Consider the following 22589-nt stretch of genomic DNA (forward strand, 5'->3'; position numbering starts at 1 on the left):
ATTTTGTCTATATTTACAAGATTTGACTATCATTAAACTACTGTCTCTTTTAATTTAACCCAAAACAGTTAAGTATGGACAAATCTAAGATAATGGGGTTTTGTAGGTTAAAGGTGAACTTTCGTTGTTTGGTGCAGCTTATGGTCAATTACTCAAAGTCTTTGTTTAATTTTCTTCCACGAACCATGAGCCATTTAATTTTAAAATGAAATTGAAAATATTACCACATGGAGTCTTTCCTTAACTCTAAATGTAACGAGATGTTGTGGGTTTTTTGTTCTATTGTTTGTTGAATTGATGGAAAGTGCAGTCAAAATAGATAGTAACAAATATGACAAAGTGTTTATCTTTTCTCAAAAAAAATATACAGTGATATAAAATAGATAACTTTAATCATCAAGATTAAAAGTTTTATCCCTTAAAAAATTCAAACCAATGCATTAAAAAGCATAAAATCTTCCAAGTTATCCATGCTATAGAAAGCATTGGTGTAATATGATAAATTCAGAGATGAGATTGAAGCATGTTCAGGTTGAACTTTAATCTGTAAAGTGTATATATTGTGGCTTTGCTCTACACTGATTAGGTAAGATATCATGTTCACATTTGTTCACTTGGTTCAAATTTTTATTTTACAAAATTGATTGTTGGTTATTTTTGTAATTTTTACAATTTTTTTACATGTGCATTTTCTTTACATTGTTCTTTGTTGAAGTTCGTGATTTAATCAGTTATCAGTACAATGTATTATAGCTTTGCTTTGGTAATGTATCAAATTAGTAATAATTTAAAAGGAAATCAGGGTATTTGCAGATGCAGATAAAATTTACTAATTATTCCTATCATTTATTTTTCACTTTAATTTTAGGACTTGGGCATTATTCCTATCTGTTAATTATGATAATAGATGGATGAAATATGATAGTTGTTGGTCATTCAAGAAAAAACATTTAATCTGTTAAACTATTTGAAATATACAAACTGTAATAGAGCGGTTTGAATTATTCAAGTGATCTAACCCTTTGACCTTGCTTGACCTTTGAATTGAATGAAAGAATTTCTTGTGTTTACATTTGAGATAAGAGTTTAAAAGTGAATTGTATTATAAAAGATACAATAATACTGGCAGTAAATATTATAAAAAGATTATTGATCATTGGGTTTAAGACTTGTAACCATCAGCCTGTAATGTAATCCTATCTAACGTCAATAGGTGGAAATCTGTGATATTTTGTGAGAAATGAGACCAAAACCTGGTAAGAAATGACCATACCTTTTGAATACACTCATTATACTGGAAATTCATAAATTGTTGCAATTTTGGACGAATAGACAAACATGCAACATTAATTATTGCAATTTCATGACATTCTACATACAGAAATATGTATTAGACTTATACTGAAAGTTCTTATTAGTGGGATATTCCTCCAGTCATATTGATAAAAACCTTGCAACTTTAATACTTGGTAGATAAACATGCATTGTTGCTTAGATCAATTTATCAACTTGCTTCATTGTCTAAATATTACTAAAGGGCATAGGAAGTTCCACCCTTGACCTTGACTTAGTAATAGTCTTTTTCGTAGAAAAAAATAAACTGTAGACTTATGAATTTCTGCAGAACTAAGGAAATAAATGCAGACTTGAATAATTAGAAAGAGGAAAGGATTTTGTACTGCATTTACAAACCAGGAAGTCGGTATTGGTGTCCTTGACCCTCTTATTGTATTATATCATTTTATTATCCTTTCATATAAACATGTCATAATATATCCTCTGTTCTAATTGATAAGGAATTTATTTCTCATGACCCTAAACATTCCATTGCTAACACTGAATGGGGGCCCATTTATTTCCCCCATTACTTCAATGCAATTTTATCCAAATTGATGGACAGATTTTGTATTCCCTGAATAAGACTTTCGTGGGTACGGAACGGGAATCCTGTAACTGGGATCCTATTCCACGTCTTCTTAAGGTTGAAGGTTACATACATGGCAAATTGTTTCTGGTGTGGGATGTTCAATCAACAGCTACTGTTTGCTGCCTTACTAATTTAAAGCTTTGCAAAGAAGAACCCTAGTAACATGAGTAATATTAATCCTCTCCATATGCAATCTTTCCTCCTTGTATGATTGTTGGGAGGGAACAGTACAAGACATGTGAAACTAAGAATAGCTGGTCATGTTGACATTAATTTACATGTATAATAAGCATAAGTCAGTTCTAATACCCTGAAATAACCATAACAAACTACATGTATTTCCTTTGATCTTCACTTTGAAAATCAATAACCTCTGAAGTTCCTCTCAGACCCTCATTATAAAAGTATTTAGGCACTAATGAGTGATTCTAGTCAATTACATATGCTGACCTTTATTCTATATATTTGTACTACATGTATTTGCATGATGAGCTATTGATAAATACCAATATAGAACTACATGTATGTTGAAGTATTGATCAGTACAGTTACAGTATGACCTACAGTGTCCCCTATCTTATATTTCCAGAGAAAGCCATAGTACGACATTCTTACGATGCTGATAACGAGGATGAACTAGCATTAAAGATTGGAGAGGTTGTGAATATCATCAGTAAAGAGGAGGAGGATCCAGGCTGGTGGAAAGGGGAGTTAAACGGGAAGATTGGGGTGTTCCCTGACAACTTTGTGGAGTTGATGCATACAGATGAGGTAATTGTTATCTTGTTTTTGTTTCTCTTGCTTGAGAGATTGCTGTAATAACCAGTATGAACTGCTTATTTTACTTGCTGATTAACTGAACCATTCTCATTGTTAATTTGGACCATTGTCATTTATTGGACTGTTGTCATCAGTATAATCTTACTCATTTCATCTGTAATCATTAGCTAATTGTGTAGGCTTGAACGTACCAACAGTAACTCATAGGCTAAATGAGTAGGCTTGGACTCTTAAATACCAGCAGTAACTTGTTAGCTAAGACATTCACATACAAACATCAGTCATTTAGAAAACATAAATTTTCTACCTTTCACATTAGTATGACAATTCAAAAATGAAATATCAAGGGATTTTTCTCTTTCTATATATCCTTTTGAATCTGAAACTGATAGTAGCTAAAACAAAATCTGTAGAAAGCTAAAGATACAAACAACTTTAAAAGCTCTTATATTTATGATTGGGAATATATGTTTTGGATGATTGTTTATTCATGAAGGGAAACACAGCAGATTTACTGTAAAACCAACTTCAATGCTTTATTTCATAAACCCAACATAAAACCAAAAAATCTTATTTGAAATAGATTTACACAAGTTATTTGAAGATTTGATAAAAAAAAAAAAAGTCCTTATGTATGCAGTGAAGCCAACAAAGTAAAACTAGCAGTATAACTTAAAAGGGTCAAAAATATTGAGGTCAATTGAACTAAATATTTATTCAACAATAGAAGTTAGAATGAAGATATTCCTGCCGAAAATTACAAAACTTCAGCCGAGTCCTAACAAGCTTCAATTGTGTGAAAGTTTGGCGCTGCTCTGGAGAGTTTTATAAATATTTTGCATGTAACATTTTGATATTTCAGTTTGGTACTGACAAAGTTTTAAGACCGAAGTTTCTTCCCAAAAGTGAACCACAAGTATGTTATGTTTGTTGTCACCCTAATCATAGCATGCTCTGTAATAGATGTTGTTGGCTTAGTTTGTATGGTCCTGGGTCATGGTACTAACAAAATCTACAATGCACTTTATACTGTTCTTGAAAAAGCTCTAGTTATGATATTACACAAGCATGTTAAAAAACAGATAAAAAGAATGAAAATCAGTTTAAATGGAGTATTACATTTAAACTGTGGACTGATAAACATATTATATTAACGTTATGGTATAGCCTAGCTTGCTGCAGATACATGTAGTGTACCAGCAAACTATGGAAGGTTTGAGGTTAGAGTGGGTGCTACCCAAGGAATTAGATGATACATTAATTCTGACTTAAGAGGTATTGCTGGTACAGCTGCTTTGATAAACACAAGATTAGCTATTGTAAGAGAAGATGTAACGTATTATTAACTTTATTAATTTTGCACATTTAAAAATTTACTACTACAAAGTTACTTTAGTCTTTTCATTTTCATGTCCTCAGGGATAACAGATTTATAGACCTACTCCAGTATTATTGAAGATGACGTCCATAAGTAATGTCCAATGTTTACTGGAATAAATATCCAATGAAAATTAAAAGACCATTGGAGTAGGTCTGTCTAAGTCAAGTAAATAGCAAAAGACTTGAAATCAGGACAATAAAAGATTTGGAGTAGGCAACTATTTTTGGGGGGGGGGGGGGGGGGGGGTAGGTAAGGATTAGGCAAACAAAAAAATCTTTTTTATGGCTTTATAGTTTTATATTAAGGCATCTAGTGCTCGTACCTGGTTTTATGTGTCTGAACCACTGTTCTTTGTCCAGTACCCTTCTATTATACACAATGGGCTAAACTCTCTCTACACTTAAAAGTTATATTTAGTTTTCAAAAGTTTGCTTATAAATTTTGGCCTTTTTCCTGCAGTATTGGTTGTGTATTTACTATTTACATATTATAAATGAGAATCTTAAGGTCCCAGTAATTATTGATTTCACTGAGCTAATGCATGAAGGAAGAAATTGATGAAAATAAAGAAAATAGTATTTTCCCAATTATTTTCATGTCCTTATTTATTATAATTCATTGCAGATTTTTGTTTTCTAATACATTCTTTATGTAAGAGGTGGTATGTACATATTCCAACATATACAGACCTAAACCCTTTAAGTTCTGTTTGTTGTCACCTAAACCATGTGAAAACAAACAAAACATGCCCTGTTTCCATTTTCAATTCTATACATATTTTACTTTAAAACTTTGCACACTAATTTCTCCCAAGGTTTATAATATAAAAGTGTAAGTATTAGATGCTTGTTAGTTTCCTGTGTGTGAACATAGTTCAGGATTGGAGGAAGTGCTTATTTCCCAGTATTTAATTCTATCTGTTCGTATTATCAGTCCATGCTTCCTCCATGCTGTGTAAAACTTTCATACGTAATAAATTTAATAATCTTGAATGGTGAATCTCACAAAATGATCTTCAATGATTTAAAATCGATTATTACTTAATAAACCTATACTTGACCTTTGCCCTGTGTAGTGGGTTTCCGTGTTGTTTAATGCAGATATATATGTATTCCCTGTGAGGGTCATATTACAATGACTAAGAAAGTAAGTCGGATATTTCATTACTTTTTATTACAGAACAGCAAGAGTTATTTAGTTTAAACCTAACCATTCATGTCTTGTTATTTGGATCAGATCTATATAACTCTTCACTTTTACTATAAATTATACATTCAAATTTTGAAATTTTTCTATTTTCAAATCTTTTTCCTGACCACAAGAAATATGTCCTTATTCAACATGTTAAATATTTTTCAAATCTGTTAGAATGAAAAATAATGTTAAATCTTGTCAATTTGTATTAATACTATCAGTGAAATTGCTGAATTTTTCATTCTGTTCTCTAACATAAATTTGCCTTAACCAAATATCATGAAACTTATGACTACTTCAAAACACAGATCAAATTTGAATTTTAGTGACGTCACTTTTACTGTTTGCCCCATCACAATAGCTGAAATTTTCATTTCCGTTCTCTAACTTAAGTTTGCCTCATGGAAATGTTATGAAACTTATATGGACAATGCATATACTACCAAAAACCTCAGATGAAGTACAAATTTGGGTAGCGTCACTTTAACAGTTCTTGAGTTATGTGCCTTAATAATGTTATATGTAAGCTGGGGTATCATCTGCATGATCTGTGTCTCATTGACAAATTCCCCATCCATTTAATTTTATATGTTGAGAATTCATAAAATCACATTCATCATAAGCTCAGTGATCTGAATAAAGGTAGGTATTTCTGTTATCAAAGCTCTGATGAAGGATTATATTACTGTTCATTAGTGGCGACAACGGGGACAAGACTTTACAGTCTCTTCAATATAGTGTATCTTTGATTTATTTCCAGCCACGTCCAAAGAAGCCTCCACCCCCTACCACAACCCCATCATTAGCTCAGGCGAGTGTAAAATTACCTGAGAAAACAGCTGCACCAGAGGCACCTCATCACACAGACAAACATGTTAAAAAAGAGAAAGAAGGTAGGTTGAAGGATCCTTCAAGACTGATATTTTGCACTTTTTTGTAGTGTATTAATGATTGAAATATTTGAGCATATAATTTATAAATTGTTCAGTTACAGCTAGGATTGTAAATTTATTAAAGTTTGACTACATCTTTGCATAATACTTTCTACACTTTTGGTATAAGACCAATGTTAGCCCTTTTCTGAGAAACCATTCATATGCCAGTTGCAATTGATTTTAATATTTTTCAATCTTTTTTTGTTACAAAGTTTGATGTTGATTCAAGATGAAGTACATAATTGTCATATTTATAATATTAGAACTTAACCTAGGTATAAACATGATATATTGTCTATTGAAAAATACATTCATGCAGTAAAATGTTGTAAAATATCAAAAATATATTGTAAATTAAGAAAAATGACACAATTGATATTGATTAAATTTAAGCCTGTCAAAGATCCTAATATATTTTACACACACTAGTACTACACTTAGTTGTTTAACAAGTTATTAACAACCATTATAGATTTATACTAATGAGTTGACTTTGTAGATTTACCAAGTGTTGAAAAATCTGCACCTCCGGCATTACCCAGCAAGAAACCTTCTGTACCTCCACCACTGCTTCGTAAACCAGCAAAACCAGACCCCCCACGACCCACATCACAAACAGAGCACAAACTGCCACCCCCCACAATAACAAAGGAAGAATCTACTAAAGATACAGAGGAGAAAAAACATACAGGTTATTCATCATCAGTATTTGTAACTGTTACTGTCCTTGAGTCATAGATGTAGAGTTACTTCCCCTTTTATAAACATATTGTAGATGTAGAGTTACTTCCCCTTTCATAAACATATTGTAGATGTAGAGTTACTTCCCCTTTCATAAACATATTGTAGTTCCTCACTGTAGCAATGTTTGAACGATTTTGCTGACTGAATTTGGAAAAAAAAATTATAGCTTTTTGTAAGGATTACACAAGGAACACTCCTAATTATGTAAAAAAAAAAGACAGATTTTTGAAATAAAATATGAGAAGAAAGTGCTTTTAAAATGCTTTAAGTGAAAATAAAAAGAATAATGTCCAACAAAAAGACATTTAAAAAATATCTTTGTCATGAATTACTTTTTTTTTACCTCTTATCAGATAGTGTTTTTTGTTTTGTTTTTGCAGTTATAGTGTGCCTGCTAAAACAAACTACACAAGTAACCATAACACTTTTTCATATAGATAATATCTGATGTTAACATATACATGTTTCTTTGGCTATTCACTGATAACTAAAAAAAAAATATTTAAAAAAACCAATGCACTTTTTTAGCTCACCTGGCCCAAAGGGCCAAGTGAGCTTTTCTCATCACTTGGCGTCCGTCGTCCGTCGTCGTTAACTTTTACAAAAATCTTCTCCTCTGAAACTACTGGGCCAAATCAAACCAAACTTGGCCACAATCATCATTGGGGTATCTAGTTTAAAAAATGTGTGGCGTGACCCGGTCAACCAACCAAGATGGCCGCCACGGCTAAAAATAGAACATAGGGGTAAAATGCAGTTTTTGGCTTATAACTCAAAAACCAAAGCATTTAGAGCAAATCTGACGTGGGTAAAAATGTTTATCAGGTCAAGATCTATCTGCCCTGAAATTTTCAGATGAATCGGTCAATCGGTTGTTGGGTTGCTGCCCCTGAATTGGTAATTTTGAGGAAATTTTGCTGTTTTTGGTTATTATCTTGAATATTATTATAGATAGAGATAAACTGTAAACAGCAATAATGTTCAGCAAAGTAAGATCTACAAATAAGTCAACATGACCAAAATGGTCAGTTGACCCGTTTAGGAGTTATTGCCCTTTATAGTCAATTTTTAACCATTTTTCGTTAATTAAAGTAATCTTTTACAAAAATCTTCTCCTCTGAAACTACTGGGCCAAATTAATCCAAACTTGGCCACAATCATCTTTGGGGTATCTAGTTTAAAAAATGTGTGGCGTGACCTGGTCAACCAACCAAGATGGCCGCCACGTCTAAAAATAGAACAAAGGGGTAAAATGCAGTTTTTGGCTTATAACTCAAAAACCAAAGCATTTTGAGGAAATCTGACGGGATAAAAATGTTTATCAGGTCAAGATCTATCTGCCCTGAAATTTTCAGATGAATCAGTCAATCGGTCGTTGGGTTGCTGCCCCTGAATTGGTAATTTTGAGGAAATTTTGCTGTTTTTGGTTATTATCTTGAATATTATTATAGATAGAGATAAACTGTAAACAGCAATAATGTTCAGCAAAGTAAGATCTACAAATAAGTCAACATGACCAAAATGGTCAGTTGACCCCTTTAGGAGTTATTGCCCTTTATAGTCAATCTTTAACCATTTTTCATAAATCTAAGTAATCTTTTACAAAATCTCCACTGAAACTACTAGGCCACAATCATCTTTGGGGTATCTAGTTTGAAAAATGTGTCCGATGACCTGGCCATTCAACCAAGATGGCCGCCACGGCTAAAAATAGAACATAGGGGTAAAATGCAGTTTTTGGCTTATAACTATGAATTCAAAGCATCTAGAGCAAATCTGACAAGAAGTTAAATTGTTAATCAAGTCAATATCTATCTGCCCTGAATTTTTCAGATGAATTGGACAACTGGTTGTTTGGTTGCTGCCCTCCAATTGGTAATTTTTAAAGAAATTTTGCCGTTTTTGGTTATCTTGAATACTATTATAGATAGCGATAAACTGTAAACAGCAATAATGTTCAGCAAAGTAAGATCTACAAATAAGTCAACATGACCTAAATGGTCAATTGACCCCTTAAGGAGTTATTGCCCTTTATAGTCAATTTTTAACAATTTTCATTAATTTGGTAAATATATGTAAATTTTTACCATATATAGTTCTCTGTTACTAATGGGTAAAGTTCATTATAGATATAATTGTAAGAAGCAAAATCGTTCAGTAAAGTAAGAACTTCAAACACATCACCATCACCAAAATACAATTTTGTCATGAATCCATTTGTGTCCTTTGTTTAATATGCACATAGACCAAGGTGAGCGACACAGGCTCTTTAGAGCCTCTAGTTTTTATTTTGTCTTGATTAAAACTAAAATATGAAAGACATGGCAACTAGATTTAAAACAACAACCTTGTAAAAGATTTCCGTATTTACATGTTTACAAAGATTTTTTATTCTAATTAAAAAATGTTTTGTACTATTTTATAATTTGAATCATATATTTCAGTTTAGGAAGCAGGCAATGCGTTATGTATAAACATTTTCTTGTGAAGAATATGTATGAAGTTTTCTGTCAAAAAAAAGTACTTCTCTCCTTTAATTCACTAAATGTTATAAAAGATGAAAAAGGGAGATCCAATTATTTCTATTTCAGGTCAATTTGATGAAATACAGGCCTCGTCTGATAAACTTACTCATCTGACAGCAAGTCGACCAAAAGGTCCTTCTAAACGACCTCCATCACAAGTCTTTAACCATACGGTATGTATAACTGACTGTATTTTAAAAACAAAAAGTCTCTCAAAACAATTGTTTTTTGTGCAGTTTTTTTTTAAGTTTCCTATCATTTGACAAATGTTTGATGTGTAGATTTCCCTGGACTAGTTTTTATGCCCCACTTATGCCCCACCTACGATAGTAGAGGGGCATTATGTTTTCTGGTCTGTGCGTCCGTTCGTCCGTCTGTTCGTTCGTCCGTTCGTCCGTCTGTCCCGCTTCAGGTTAAAGTTTTTGGTCAAGGTAGTTTTTGATGAAGTTGAAGTCCAATCGACTTCAAACTTAGTATACATGTTCCCTATGATATGATCTTTTTAATTTTAATGCCAAATTAGAGGGTTTACCCCTATTTCACGGTCCACTGAACATAGAAAATGATTGTGCGAGTGGGGCATTCGTGTACTGGGGACACATTCTTGTTATGTTTATGTTTATTCTATTGAGTGTTGTAGCTGTTTTTATGTCATTATGTGTCCTAGATTAATATTAAACAACTCTTTAAATACCTAGGTGTACTTGATTATACAATCATATTTTTACATTTTATATATAGGTATAAGCTGACATTAGGGAATATGCATTTATACTTTACACATAAATACTGAAGGTTAAACATAAGTTTTAGTGAATGTTCTTGCTAACTTGTCTGTGTTAACACATGCCCCTTTTCTCAAATATAGAATTTCCATTACTATCCTTTCATATTTATTTAAATGGACTGTTTCCTATGAATATTCAAGAAAAAATTTAATAGATTATTTCTAAGTCCACATCAAACAAATATTTGCCTATATGTTTTATTTTGCTTTTGTTTGCTTTTAATGAATTACCCTAAAATGCATTGAATTATCTTGACTGCACAAATCTCATACTAGCCCTATTGCTTAATATAATTCAGCAAAATCTTTGGACATTAAACATTTGCAGTTCACATTTATCATGGTATGAAACATCATCTGTCGAATCGTGTAATCTCTTGACCAATCATATACTGTTTCCATGAAAGACATATACATAATGTAATCATACAATTACCTAGTGTGATCATTATACATACATTGTATCATCATGTGACAGAATACATTGTTCTATTTATAGTCTCAGGGAATTACCAAGACTGTCAAGGTATACAGCTCATGCTACTTACTTCTAATACTAGACTATTCCATTCAAACATAGTCACTCTTAAATCATATATATCTAATAAAATACATTTATCCATACATAATTTAGTGAGACACCTTTCTGATCAAGTAAAATGTAATTTGTGTGCTTTTAATAGATTGCATTACAATAGTGTAATTGACCTTTTTAACATACATTTGCACATTCACTAGCAAATTAGGTTCAAATTTTATGAATATGCATGAAATATTTGCCACTGGACATTATGCCAACAATTATTTATCAATCTTATAAGAATGTTATGTTTGAGAAAAGACTACATAATTAGTAAGTGTAAATATTCCATGTTTAGAGTACCTATTCTAGTCTCTGGACAATACATGTTTGAATGGAATATAGTCTTGAGTTCTTTTCTCTTACTTGGAAATAAAATCACTTTAGAATGTTAGTATTTTTCTGTTTCAATAGAAAATTCTTTTAAAACTTTATCAAGATAAGACTAGGATGCAAATAAAGAATTTGGAATAATAAAAGTGAAAAATTAAGATTTTTAAAGCAGATTTAGGATTAGGGTTATTACAGCCCAGTCCCTCTAGACCACGATCTAACCACGCACACTATGTTCTTAAATTTATTCAGATCGTGATGGGGTCACGGTATGAGCAGCATGAAAATGTTAATTTTTGTTGTTTTCACGATGATGCTACGTCCTCTTTACAATTCTAAAACAATCCCGCTACGATTAAAACATGTTCTCAGGCTTCTACTACGACCTGATTTCGCCACAACCTCACCATAATTGTTTTGAACATGTTCAAAGTTGGCCACGCTCATCACTATCTTGAAGACCTCACCACGGCCGTGATGAACCTGACTGTGATCTACACGATTGCACTCAAATTTTCATTTTTTTCACAGATCATAGTGTGATCGTGGCCTAGTGGGACTGAGATATTACCCACGTAAATATAAATTAAAGTGTAATATTGATAAGACCAGCTGCACAGTAAAAGAAAGCACACCCAGTTAAAAAAAAACTTGTTTTCTTGTTGTGTTAAAATAAAATATGTAAGTAATGTGAATCATTTATATACTATCAAAATTCCTGTGTGAATTGTTTTACACCATAGGCGGATCCAGGCATGAGGCCCCCTTTTGTGGGAAAAATTTGGTTGATTATATAGGGAATCACTGAAGCCCCTTATGAAACGTTGTGGATCCTCCACTGAACACTAATCATTTTGGAGCCCTTTATAGGTTGCTGTTCTGTGTGAGCCAAGGCTCCATGTTAAAGGTCTTACTTTGACCTATATAAATTGTATGCCCCACCGATGATAGTAGAGGGGCATTATGTTTTCTGGTCTGTGGGTCAGTTCTTTCGTCCGTCTGTCTGTTCGTCCGTCTGTCTGTTCGTCTGTCCATTTGTTTGTCCCGCTTCAGTTTAAAGTTTTTAGTCAAGGTAGTTTTTGATGAAGTTGAAGTCCAATCAACCTGAAACTTAGTACACATGTTCCCTATGATAAGATCTTTCTAATTTTAATGCCAAATTAGAAATTTTATCCCAATTTCACGGTCCACTGAACATAGAAAATAAAAGTGCGAGTGGGGCATTCGTGTACTTGGGACACATTCTTGTTATAAATTGTGACTTGGCACTCATACCACATCTTCTTATTTATATTTTCACTGCCTTAAAAATAAGCCATCAGATACCCATGTTTCATATTTCGAATCATATTTTAAAGTTCCAACCTAGTCATCATGGCCACAATTCACTAGCCCATCACCTCACTAATGTTACCTGTTTAAATCAACAACCCTTGGTAGCACAAGCTCACTTGTTTACAAAACCACACTTATCATTTCAATGGATTTATGGGTATTTTTATAGCACATTGACATTGAAACAAATGTTGAAAGCGAGGTAAATTTTCACCTAGATAGAACTTTTAACAAAATGATACTAATATTTTCAATTCCATGTTCAACCTATTGAGAATATATATCATTCTGATTGCTATTTTGTCTGAAACTAAGATTCAAATTTCTAGGAATGTGAACCTGATTAACAATGAACTCTTGAACATTTACAATTCTACTAGACCTTCTTGGCAGTACAGGAAAATTGTAGCAAATGAAATAATTTCTTTAAAGTGATACCATTCTATGCAGTGTAGATTAAAAGTATTGTCAACTTAATACAATCTTTTCTATTATGTTTATTAAATTATGAAAAATAGATAATTTGGAATTTTATGAACTAACTAGTTATAAGCTGTAAAAGTTTTTATCTACAACCTGTAACTTTTATGTTTCTTGACTAACTTTAGGGGAGTAAAGTTTTCCGTACTATCACGGTGAGAATGCAGCTAGCCTTAGATTCTGTTCTATCTTTAGATCTGCTGTGACATTTTAGCTTTTATTTTCTATCTGTTCAATAAGCAGAGAATCATTATTATCAAATTAATGGCAATGAAAAACTATAGATATTAGAGTACTGTTTTATTGAAACATTTGTAATTATAAAGAACGATTACAGTTAAAGTACCATGGGCCAAGTTCGGATTGAACTAGAGTTCTAACTAGAGTTCCATATGAATGGTCAATAATTTTGAAGTGTAAGGTCTCTAGATTACCGATAGTACCAGGCCCCTACTCTGAATATGTTTACATTCAAATTTGATTGGATTGACGTCATAACATCTGGGATATCGAGTCGATCTCTAGGAACCCTGCCACAACCCAGTTCTAATGGCAGTAAAGCTTTATCCAATCATAACAGGTGTTATATATGACCATGTCAATTTCATCTACTCTAGATATCCATCCGAACTTGGCCATGATTATTAGAAAATAATGACTCAAAGGCTCCATGGGGTTTAATTGACCTCTGTTTCATACATCCTTATGTTTTAATATGTTATTACATGTGTGTAGTGAGAAAACATGGAATGAATAATTCAAACACAAAAAAAGTTTGACTAGATTGAATGGTTAAATTAAAAGGTTATTAAACTTATTTAAAACAAAAATGTACATTTTGTAGATTTTTACATTAATTAATATTTGAGAAACTTTTGTATGGATATTCTCTTTATATTTCCTATGAGCCAGGTAGTAATTTGCACTGTTAAGTTTTACAGCACAGATTATATCCAGACTTTAACTAACACAAACACAATCTTTATAGATTTAACATCTGCTAGTATGGCTTGTACAGGGTTCTAATTTAATGTGGTTTCATTTAATATCTTGGAATTATGTAAAATTCATATTCGTGGATATTTTATTGTTTTGCTAAAGTCTGCATATAAGTCTATAAAATTTTTTTAATTCGTTGAACATTTAAATTCTTGGTTCACCTTTACGTACCAAATCCACAAACATTGATATCCAACGAATAATAATGAATCCACATTAGATCAAATTTAGCTAGAAGTGCAAAAAGATTGGTAATAAGTAACTATTAAAAGAAGATATGGGCAAAATTTAATTGATAACACAAGCCCAAAAAGTTATCTTAAAAAAAGAGAAAAATTAAATTAAAAAGATATCAACATGGAAAATGACTATGAAAGATTAGAAAAGATCATGGGGAAAAGATAAAAGACCTAAAAACACTACATAGAAAACATTGACCAACTGGAATCCCAACAAAAACAATGGGTCAACTCAAATATTCTGAACCTCATGAAAAAAAAGGGGTAAACTCAATTATGAAAGTATCAGCAGTTCCTGCTAATCATGTCTTGTGTGTGAAAATCTATTGGTGGGTCATCATACGGTCATGGCTCAAATATCTCTTGTTTAACCATAATCAATAAATGTAGAAATCATTGGGTAACGTAAATTGTCTAACCAATACTAGAACATACAAATTCATATAAAAAAAGCTGCTCTCTGCAAGTTAAAATCAGGTGGTAGGTTACATTCTGTGGCATCATATTAAATCAAATTTACTTAATAGTCCAAACAAAGGTTGAATGAAAGAAAAATGTATCACACTACAAGTAAAAAGACGATAAAATATGATGATTATATATATTTGAGTATTGACTAAAGTATTCTATTGAACAGGAGGAAGAAAGAAATGGTGATGTTAAGGATACTCATTGGTTAAAGGAGGATAAAACTCAACATTCAAAGTCTCATGTTAAAGATACAGACATCCATAAAGGAGGCCCAAGTCATTCAGATATACATAAAGGAGGGCCAAGTCATTCAGATATACATAAAGGAGGGCCAAGTCACACAGATATCAATAAGGATAGGCCAAGTCACACAGATATCCATAAAGATAGGCCAAGTCACACGGATATCCATAAAGATAGGCCAAGTTATTCACAACCAACAGATAACCATAAAGGAGGACCAAGTCTTCCCCCAACACGACCTCCTGAACCCAGCCCAGCAGTCACGGCGACAGTACCTGCAGCAGGTTAGAATTATTTAAACTTGAAGTCATAAGTTACCAATCTTTCATTGTAAATATACAACTATTTTGTTTGCCCTTTTTATCTGGGAGACCACATCGAAAGCAGTTCAAGTAACCACTCAACTACGTCCATCAGTGCCACTTTGGATAGGAAACTTTCTTCAAGTTTGAAAATTGTTTTCCAGAAATACCAAAAGTGTATACAAGTCATCTACCTTAGTAAATAGCTATTTGGAGAATTAAATGAACAGCCAATAAATTTTCTGTTTTGAAATATCCATTCTCTTTTTAATTTTTTTTTACTGACTTTCCAAAGTATAAAATGAGAAGTTTTCTTATCTCAAAAATAACAAGAACTATCTTTAAAAAAGATATCCGACGCATTTAGATTTGTGTATGTTTAAAACTATCATTTCGATTTACCATTTAAATAACGTTTTCTCTGTTTGTGTTCAGTATTCTCGGTCCTCATATCTTTTTGTTTACATTCACTAAAACCCCGCGGAAATCTCACATGTGTAGGTGCGTTCTAAAAGTCATGTACGTTCGTACAACAAAGTTTACATTGAAAATTATATAATTGTTCCGAATAAACAGCTGTTATGGATGCAAAGAGCTATTGGAGAAACTGTAAGATATAGTTCAAATATTTATAGTTTTTCACTTGCTTTCCATCACGATATAATTAACGAGACGTTTTTTTCAAACACAACCAAATCACCCACCATGACAGCATTTTGTCCAATCACAGAAAGGATTTTCCAGCATGTGTATTCTGTTGCCATAGTTAAGCGTACTTAAGTTCAAAGGGCACAAACCGAAACTATACCGACTACGTTTGGAAAAAGATGTGGAATGAGTGCCTATCTGAAAATTTGTCTTGTGGGAAAAGGTTATTAAGCTATAGTATCATTGTGCAACATAATTGTTTTCAAAACTTTCTTAGTGAAAGTGGAACTTTGACACAGTATATAATTTAATTCAGTAAAATGTGTATTTGTTTTGCAGCTCTCACAAGTCTTCACACAGCCATAGAGGATCTTAAGAAAGAAATACATAACCTCAAATTAAACACAGTATCAAAAACAGCATTTGAAGAACTTAAACATGATAATGAAAAAATACGACATGAATTAGACTCACTTAAAGCTAGCAGTAATAGAAAGCTGAGAGACCTTATTAACGAAGTGGACGAAGAAAAGAAGATACGACTCAGTACTCAAGTGGAAATAGAACGCATTAAGAAATTAGTCAATGAATCGCATGTGTAGCTGTAGATACATTATCATTATTATCTTAGTTACTGGTCAGTTCAAGGTCATCTCTTGTTAAACCAGCTGGTAAGGTCTAAGTCATCTGTCCAGCAAGGTCGTCCTCTGTCCATTAGAACTTTAGATGGTAGAACAAGCAATGGTAAAAAATGTTCACAAGAAAAGCATGTACGAGGAATATAACCTTTTGACCACTAGATCACTTTCTGAGGAAGCATACATATTATTTTCAAAGAATATAATTGAATTGATAAAACCTCAACTAAAATGATTTTTTTCCTATGAATTAAATTTTTTATCATGAACTTGCAACTGGAAAGCATTTATTGATTGGCAGGGGTAAGACTATGTTTAAATGGGATTTTAAACTCTGGAAAAACTGTTATTCCCTGATGAATTCCTCTTAAATATCAACATTAAAGACTTTCTATTTTCCCAATCATAATATTTTGACGGTGCAACTTTTTTGACTTCTAGAACCATCTGAAACAAACATCTAACATCTAGACCATCAAATTTCATATACCGCGTTAAGCAGAAAAATATATAATAATTCTGTTGTTCTATGTGCCATTTATTTGTGTGTTAAAAAAAATAAACGTAAGAGATTTAAATCTCATTCAAACTTCCAAATTCACAAGGTTTCCTATTGTTCACTGTTATCATTTTTCCATGAAGAAGACTTTTGGACTGACCAGTTTAATGTCAGCTATACATATCTATGTTTAATTTATTACTGTAGTGAAGGCAGTATATGGTTCTCAATATTTATTGCATGCAGTAGATCAAATTAATTATTCATAGATTTTTCTTATATGGTATTTTTTATTTGCTATGCATTAGTGAAGATCATTAGATTTTCAAGTATTCAAGTAGCTATTTTCTTTGTCATTTTTTTTACATTTTTTTATGAAATTTATATATTGAATATAAAAGTTGTTGAAAGTATTAAATTTTTTATGTATTTTTATCTTAAAAATAGATCTTTAATACACATAAATTAGAAAAACTAAGGATATCCCAAAGGTTTTAAGTTGATCTGAAAGGTATAAATATTTGTTGAAGAACAAGTGACACTGATCTGTCAACTTGAATTACAAATTCTTATTGCAAATTTATAAGTAAATGATTATTTATTTATTTTAATTTTTATTTTACAATAAATGTTTGGAAGTATGATAGCTAAACTCTTCGTTCTCTGTCAAACAAGACCTTTAGAGTAAACTCTGAACAGAAAGTTTGTATTGCTAATGTTTCAATCACTGATTCTTAAATTTAGAATACAGGTGCTCTTTTAAAAATAATCTTTCTACAAAAAATTACATTACTTATACTGAAATGTTCAAATTTGATTGCAGACTAGTATAGGCATTCAATGCATTGATAAAACAGGTATTATCTAGGCAATTTTTTTAGTTCTTATTTTAAAAAAAAAATTCCCAATACTTCAGATGCATTCAAATGTTAACAGTATAACACATTCCTTGTTGTGAACAGTTATTACATTGTTATATTTGTGATTGGATTACATATTCATATCAGAGGCTTTTGATTTTGATTTAATTAGGAAAATATACTTGCCGATTATTATGTTTGCTTATTATCTTTATTTAAAAAACACCTTTCTTGTACATAATTGAATATTTTGGTAAAAATGGAGATTGACTGTCAGACGATGAAAAGAGCATTACTTCAGATTGGACATATATAAAATCATAATGGTTGATTGGAGTCACTGCCTAATATGATATATATGTTGTCAAGAACTCATTATAAATCCATCTCTGATATAGATAAGGGCTATTCCGTTAAATGTATGTTGGAGGGAAGGAAGGGCAGTTTGATGATTGGATGTGGGTCATCGGTCTTTTTTCAGTATGCCTTTATTACCAGTATCCAAAATTATAAGATAAATTGTTCTTGGTTGTAGTGATATTTTGAAAGTCCCTTCTGACCCTCACAAATATATTTTAATGAAATAGCCCTAAGGAATCTTATATTGAAATTCCCTTGATATCTCCACATAATTTCACGTTTTCAATGTAAAAAAACATTTTTTTGGCTTTTACCATACCTATAGTTTACTATATCTTTATTTCATTTTTTTCCTCCAAATGTTTGGAAGTACTAACACATCCTAACAAAAGTGCATATTATATATATATATAAATATATCTTGTATTATACCTCTCACTCATATTATGGTGCTTGTAATTCTAATGTAGTCGGGAGTTTTTCTGTTTTTGATTCATTTAGTATTTGTGAATTGATTTAAATGTTAGGCAACATTTGAGCTGCGTGGCATAGAATCGACCTGATGCAAAAGTATACCAATACATATCACGATATGTAAACCTATGTTGGGCTGAAAAAATCTCTTACTGTTAGAAAATTGAGTTGTTATAAGAACCCTAGGCATACAAAACAAACCAAAATTCATCTAATGTTTCGAATTTGAATATTCCAAAATTGATCAAAGTTATAAGCCCATACATGTATATGTGCACTTGCATAATGTTGATTTCTTTCCGATGTAGCTCATTTGTTTCTATGTTCTAAGAGGTGCAAGATGATCAATATAAAATTTACTATAAAATAATAAATTCATGTTAACGATGGCCTGTTTGTTTGATAATTTACCATTTATAATTGCAAGTAAATATTACTTTAGGTCATGCTATAAATAAACAGCACCATCTGAAAAACAGTAAAAATTCCTGACTGATAATGTGTGTGTTCTATACAGGGCATTAGTATATATCTAATTATTAAGTGTATTAGAATCTCTAAGAATTCCACATGAATATAGATCAGGTGTTGTCAGTGAAGACTTTTGTCACAATGTTCTCAAAAGATAATTTAAGTAACTAGGGATCTGTAGGAGACATGTTCTCACAAGATACATAAAGTATCTGGCACCCTGCAGAAATTTGTTCTCAAAAGATAACTTTGATTGTTCTTGTATTACCATGTACTAGCAGGCTTCAGCATACAATATGTACTAAAACTGAATAGTATTGTACAGAAGTTTTTCTGAGACAGCTGTAGCATTTTTCACTGGTGTCTTGTACTAGATATAAATAGAACAAATTCAGAAATTCCTACTTTAATCCATTGTATATTTGTATAGTAACATTTTAATTAATGCTTAATCTTTCCTCACATAAGTTGTTAAACTTTACATATCTAAATTCACAAAGTTGTGTCCAGCACAGAACTTTCTAAATGTCCTGAATTATTTTACAAATATTTGGTCCTGTTGTTTCTCACAGCCATAAAGTGCTACATAAATATTGCAAGTTTCACCCACTTATTGTTTGTTGAATATATTGTATGTTAAGATACGAAAAAGGAGGGTAACGTTTTATGAACTTTCACTTTTGTTTTATTTAATTCATGATAATCGTGCCATGCATGTTGTTAATAACGGTAAAGAGATTAGACCCAAGTTATTTTAATGTGAAAAAAAGTCTTGATTTATTATTGTTACTATTATTCAAAAGAATTTCCATGTGAAAATGGAATAAAGGAGCTGTTCATAAAGAAATATAGGCTGTTGCTTTTTATAAATTTTGATTCATCACTTGAGCAAATGTGCTGTACAATATCATGGCTTATTATATCAGTGATAGCCCACCCAATGGTTAGTGAAGTATATGAATTGAATGTGGCAATGTTTTATTGTCAATTGATGCTGGTACTGATATCCACCTTCCCAACAGAGTTGTTTTGTCTTAGAAATTAGCAACGGTCCACAAAACAGTCATCTTGATCTACACATGAACGACTAGTGCAAATTTATTATAAAAGAATAAAATTGTTATTAGTTCACATATTTGATAGAACTGGGAAACATGTTCTTTTTAGATGTCCCATCAAACCCCAACATGTCTTACTGATGAAATGTACTTTCATGAAAAATTGAGAATGGAAATGAGGAATGTAGGTCATTTTTCGCCTCTTATTTTTGTTAGAAAGCATGTTTGGTCAATAGATGTGATCAAAGTCATTTTAAAAATGAGCTGCCAATAAAATAAAGCTTGCCATGTAGTCATAGAGCTTTCATTGTTATATTTAGATCTGTGTTAAGCTTTTTATTCCTGTGTCCATAAAAGTCCAGTCAGATCTTTATAAAGAAATGTGTGTCCTTTCTGATAAGAATCTTGTAATTACAAGGAAAGAAATTAAATCAAATTTAAAACATTGAGCAATGTACACTGAAATTATAGTTTATATTCTATGTTGTAAAATAGAGTTATAAATTGTCCAAATTCAACCTTTAACATCATAAAAGGAGAGAAAAAAAGGTCAATTTATTACTGATATTCTTTAACTCATTGTAATTATGTCAATAAAAATGGACACAAGTTTGATATTTTCACCAGCTATTGTGAGTAATTTTTATATTACAATATCTTATTTAGATCAGCATTAAGTATAAAAGTGACACACTTCCTTACACTGTATCATGTGTATGTTAAATAATAAAGTTTGGACTAGGTTATATGCTGTTTGTTAAGTGCTTTCATCATTTTGTTTATAAATATGTTTGCCTTCTATTTTTGTATCATTTGTATGTATATATATAGATATACTGGTATATATTATGTATATAAATTTAAACATTCCTGATATTTGTAAACATGTATGATATTAAATAAATAAGACAAAATCATATATCAGTTATATTCTTGGTTTACAGATGAAAAGTCATATGATGAATGTATCAGCAGTAAAGGGTTGGGTGGCACCCAAAGGGCCATCATAAATCTGAATAACTAGGGGTTTGGGAGAAAAAGTTTCTAAAAATCATTTGACCTTGTGTTCAACATGAGGTTCGGGGTCATGGTGATATCTGACAATGCCTCCCATTTCTCTTTTTTATATAGATTAGACCATTGGTTTTCCTGTTTGAATGGTTTTACACTTGTCATTTTTGGGGCCATTTATAGCTTGCTGTTCAGTGTAAGCCAAGGCTCCGTGTTGAAGTCCGTACCTTGACCTATAATGGTTTACTTTTATAATTTATGACTTGATGGAGAGTTTTCTCATTGGCACTCATACCACATCTTCTTATATCTACTTCAGGGACCACACACTCATTCCAAATATCACAAGATAAATAAAAAGTTTTGAACTAGACAATGTTGTATTGTATGAGAACCAGAATAAAAGGGAACACAAAGACATTAACACAAACTGAGGCCACACTTAAAAATATTTTGGTTTGCCCAAACCCTACTCAAAGGTTGAGACAGTGGGTAGGCAGGTAGGCATTTTCTTTCTTTTTTTTTTCCAAAAAAAGAAATTGAAGTATCAGATGTTTATTAGTCTTCATGCCTATTTGATTAAAAAAAACTTCTTCAAATCAGGACAATAAAAGAATTTGAGTAGGCAGCTTTTTTCTGGGTAGGTAGCGTTTGGGCAAACAAACCTATTATTTATTATGGCCTGAACAGCTGGAAGAATGTCTTATTTTGGAGGGTGTCTGAAATAGGACATTCTATAATGCAATTATATAAGGTTGTAAATGATCTATCTCGATGGAAAACATCTTTATAAGAGTTTGGTAGACTAGGGATCTGTTCTTATAGTAATCATAGTACCACCCTCTGTTACTTGTATGTGAGTTTTTACTTACATAATCTTGTATACTCTTTGTTCTTTTGAGTTTACATTGTTAGTTTGTCATAGAATTATGATTTGAATATCGTTTTGATACATGCATCTTCTGTTTCTTTATATAACTCCCAGAACATAAGCAAACACTTATACCGGTTTTAGCCCCCAACTGACAAGGTGGAATGAGTATTGTTTTGCTGTCCATATGTCAGATTGTCTCTCTCAGTCCAGCAAATCAGTTTTTCACACTTTTCTTCTTCATGCTTGAAATATTGATTTGATTTTGGGTATATAGTTTTATCATCTCAGTTACTGATCAAGTTAGAATTTAGTACGTCCAGTCTGATGATTTTGCACTTTTTTTGTTAAAAATGTAGTTATTGATTTGTTATTTGGTAGTTTTACCATGACAAGTTTCAAATCAAAATTCAGATATTTTTATGGTCAGTTGATTTTATGCAG

General features: G+C 31.7%; 1 protein-coding gene across 5 annotated transcripts; it reads left to right on the forward strand.

Moving 5' to 3' along the window:
• The first annotated feature begins 5109 nt into the window (after nt 1–5109).
• LOC139493115 (SH3 domain-containing kinase-binding protein 1-like) lies at nt 5110–21182 on the forward strand. 5 transcript variants are annotated; one of them, XM_071281273.1, is made up of 9 exons: nt 5110–5234; nt 6043–6175; nt 6717–6908; nt 9553–9659; nt 10773–10799; nt 12691–12723; nt 13130–13156; nt 14877–15237; nt 16243–17453. In XM_071281273.1, the coding sequence occupies exons 1-9, from the start codon at nt 5223–5225 to the stop codon at nt 16503–16505; spliced, it is 1155 nt and encodes a 384-aa protein (XP_071137374.1). In that variant the 5' UTR covers nt 5110–5222; the 3' UTR covers nt 16506–17453. The 5 variants fall into 5 exon arrangements, with proteins under 5 accessions (XP_071137374.1, XP_071137375.1, XP_071137377.1 ...); XM_071281274.1 differs by lacking the exon at nt 13130–13156 and having other exon boundaries at nt 16243–21182; XM_071281276.1 differs by lacking the exons at nt 12691–12723; nt 13130–13156 and having other exon boundaries at nt 16243–21182.
• The last annotated feature ends 1407 nt before the right edge of the window (nt 21183–22589 follow it).

This window comes from Mytilus edulis, chromosome 10 (assembly GCF_963676685.1).
Source record: "Mytilus edulis chromosome 10, xbMytEdul2.2, whole genome shotgun sequence".
In the NCBI taxonomy this organism is placed as follows: domain Eukaryota; kingdom Metazoa; phylum Mollusca; class Bivalvia; order Mytilida; family Mytilidae; genus Mytilus; species Mytilus edulis.

Bases quoted from the DNA above. Each gene is read 5' to 3' on its own strand.
- LOC139493115 (XM_071281273.1), top strand. The intron at 9,660-10,772 runs GTATGTATAACT...TTCTATTTATAG, and splicing joins CACAAGTCTTTAACCATACG to TCTCAGGGAATTACCAAGAC. The intron at 13,157-14,876 runs GTGAGAATGCAG...TCTATTGAACAG, and splicing joins AAGTTTTCCGTACTATCACG to GAGGAAGAAAGAAATGGTGA.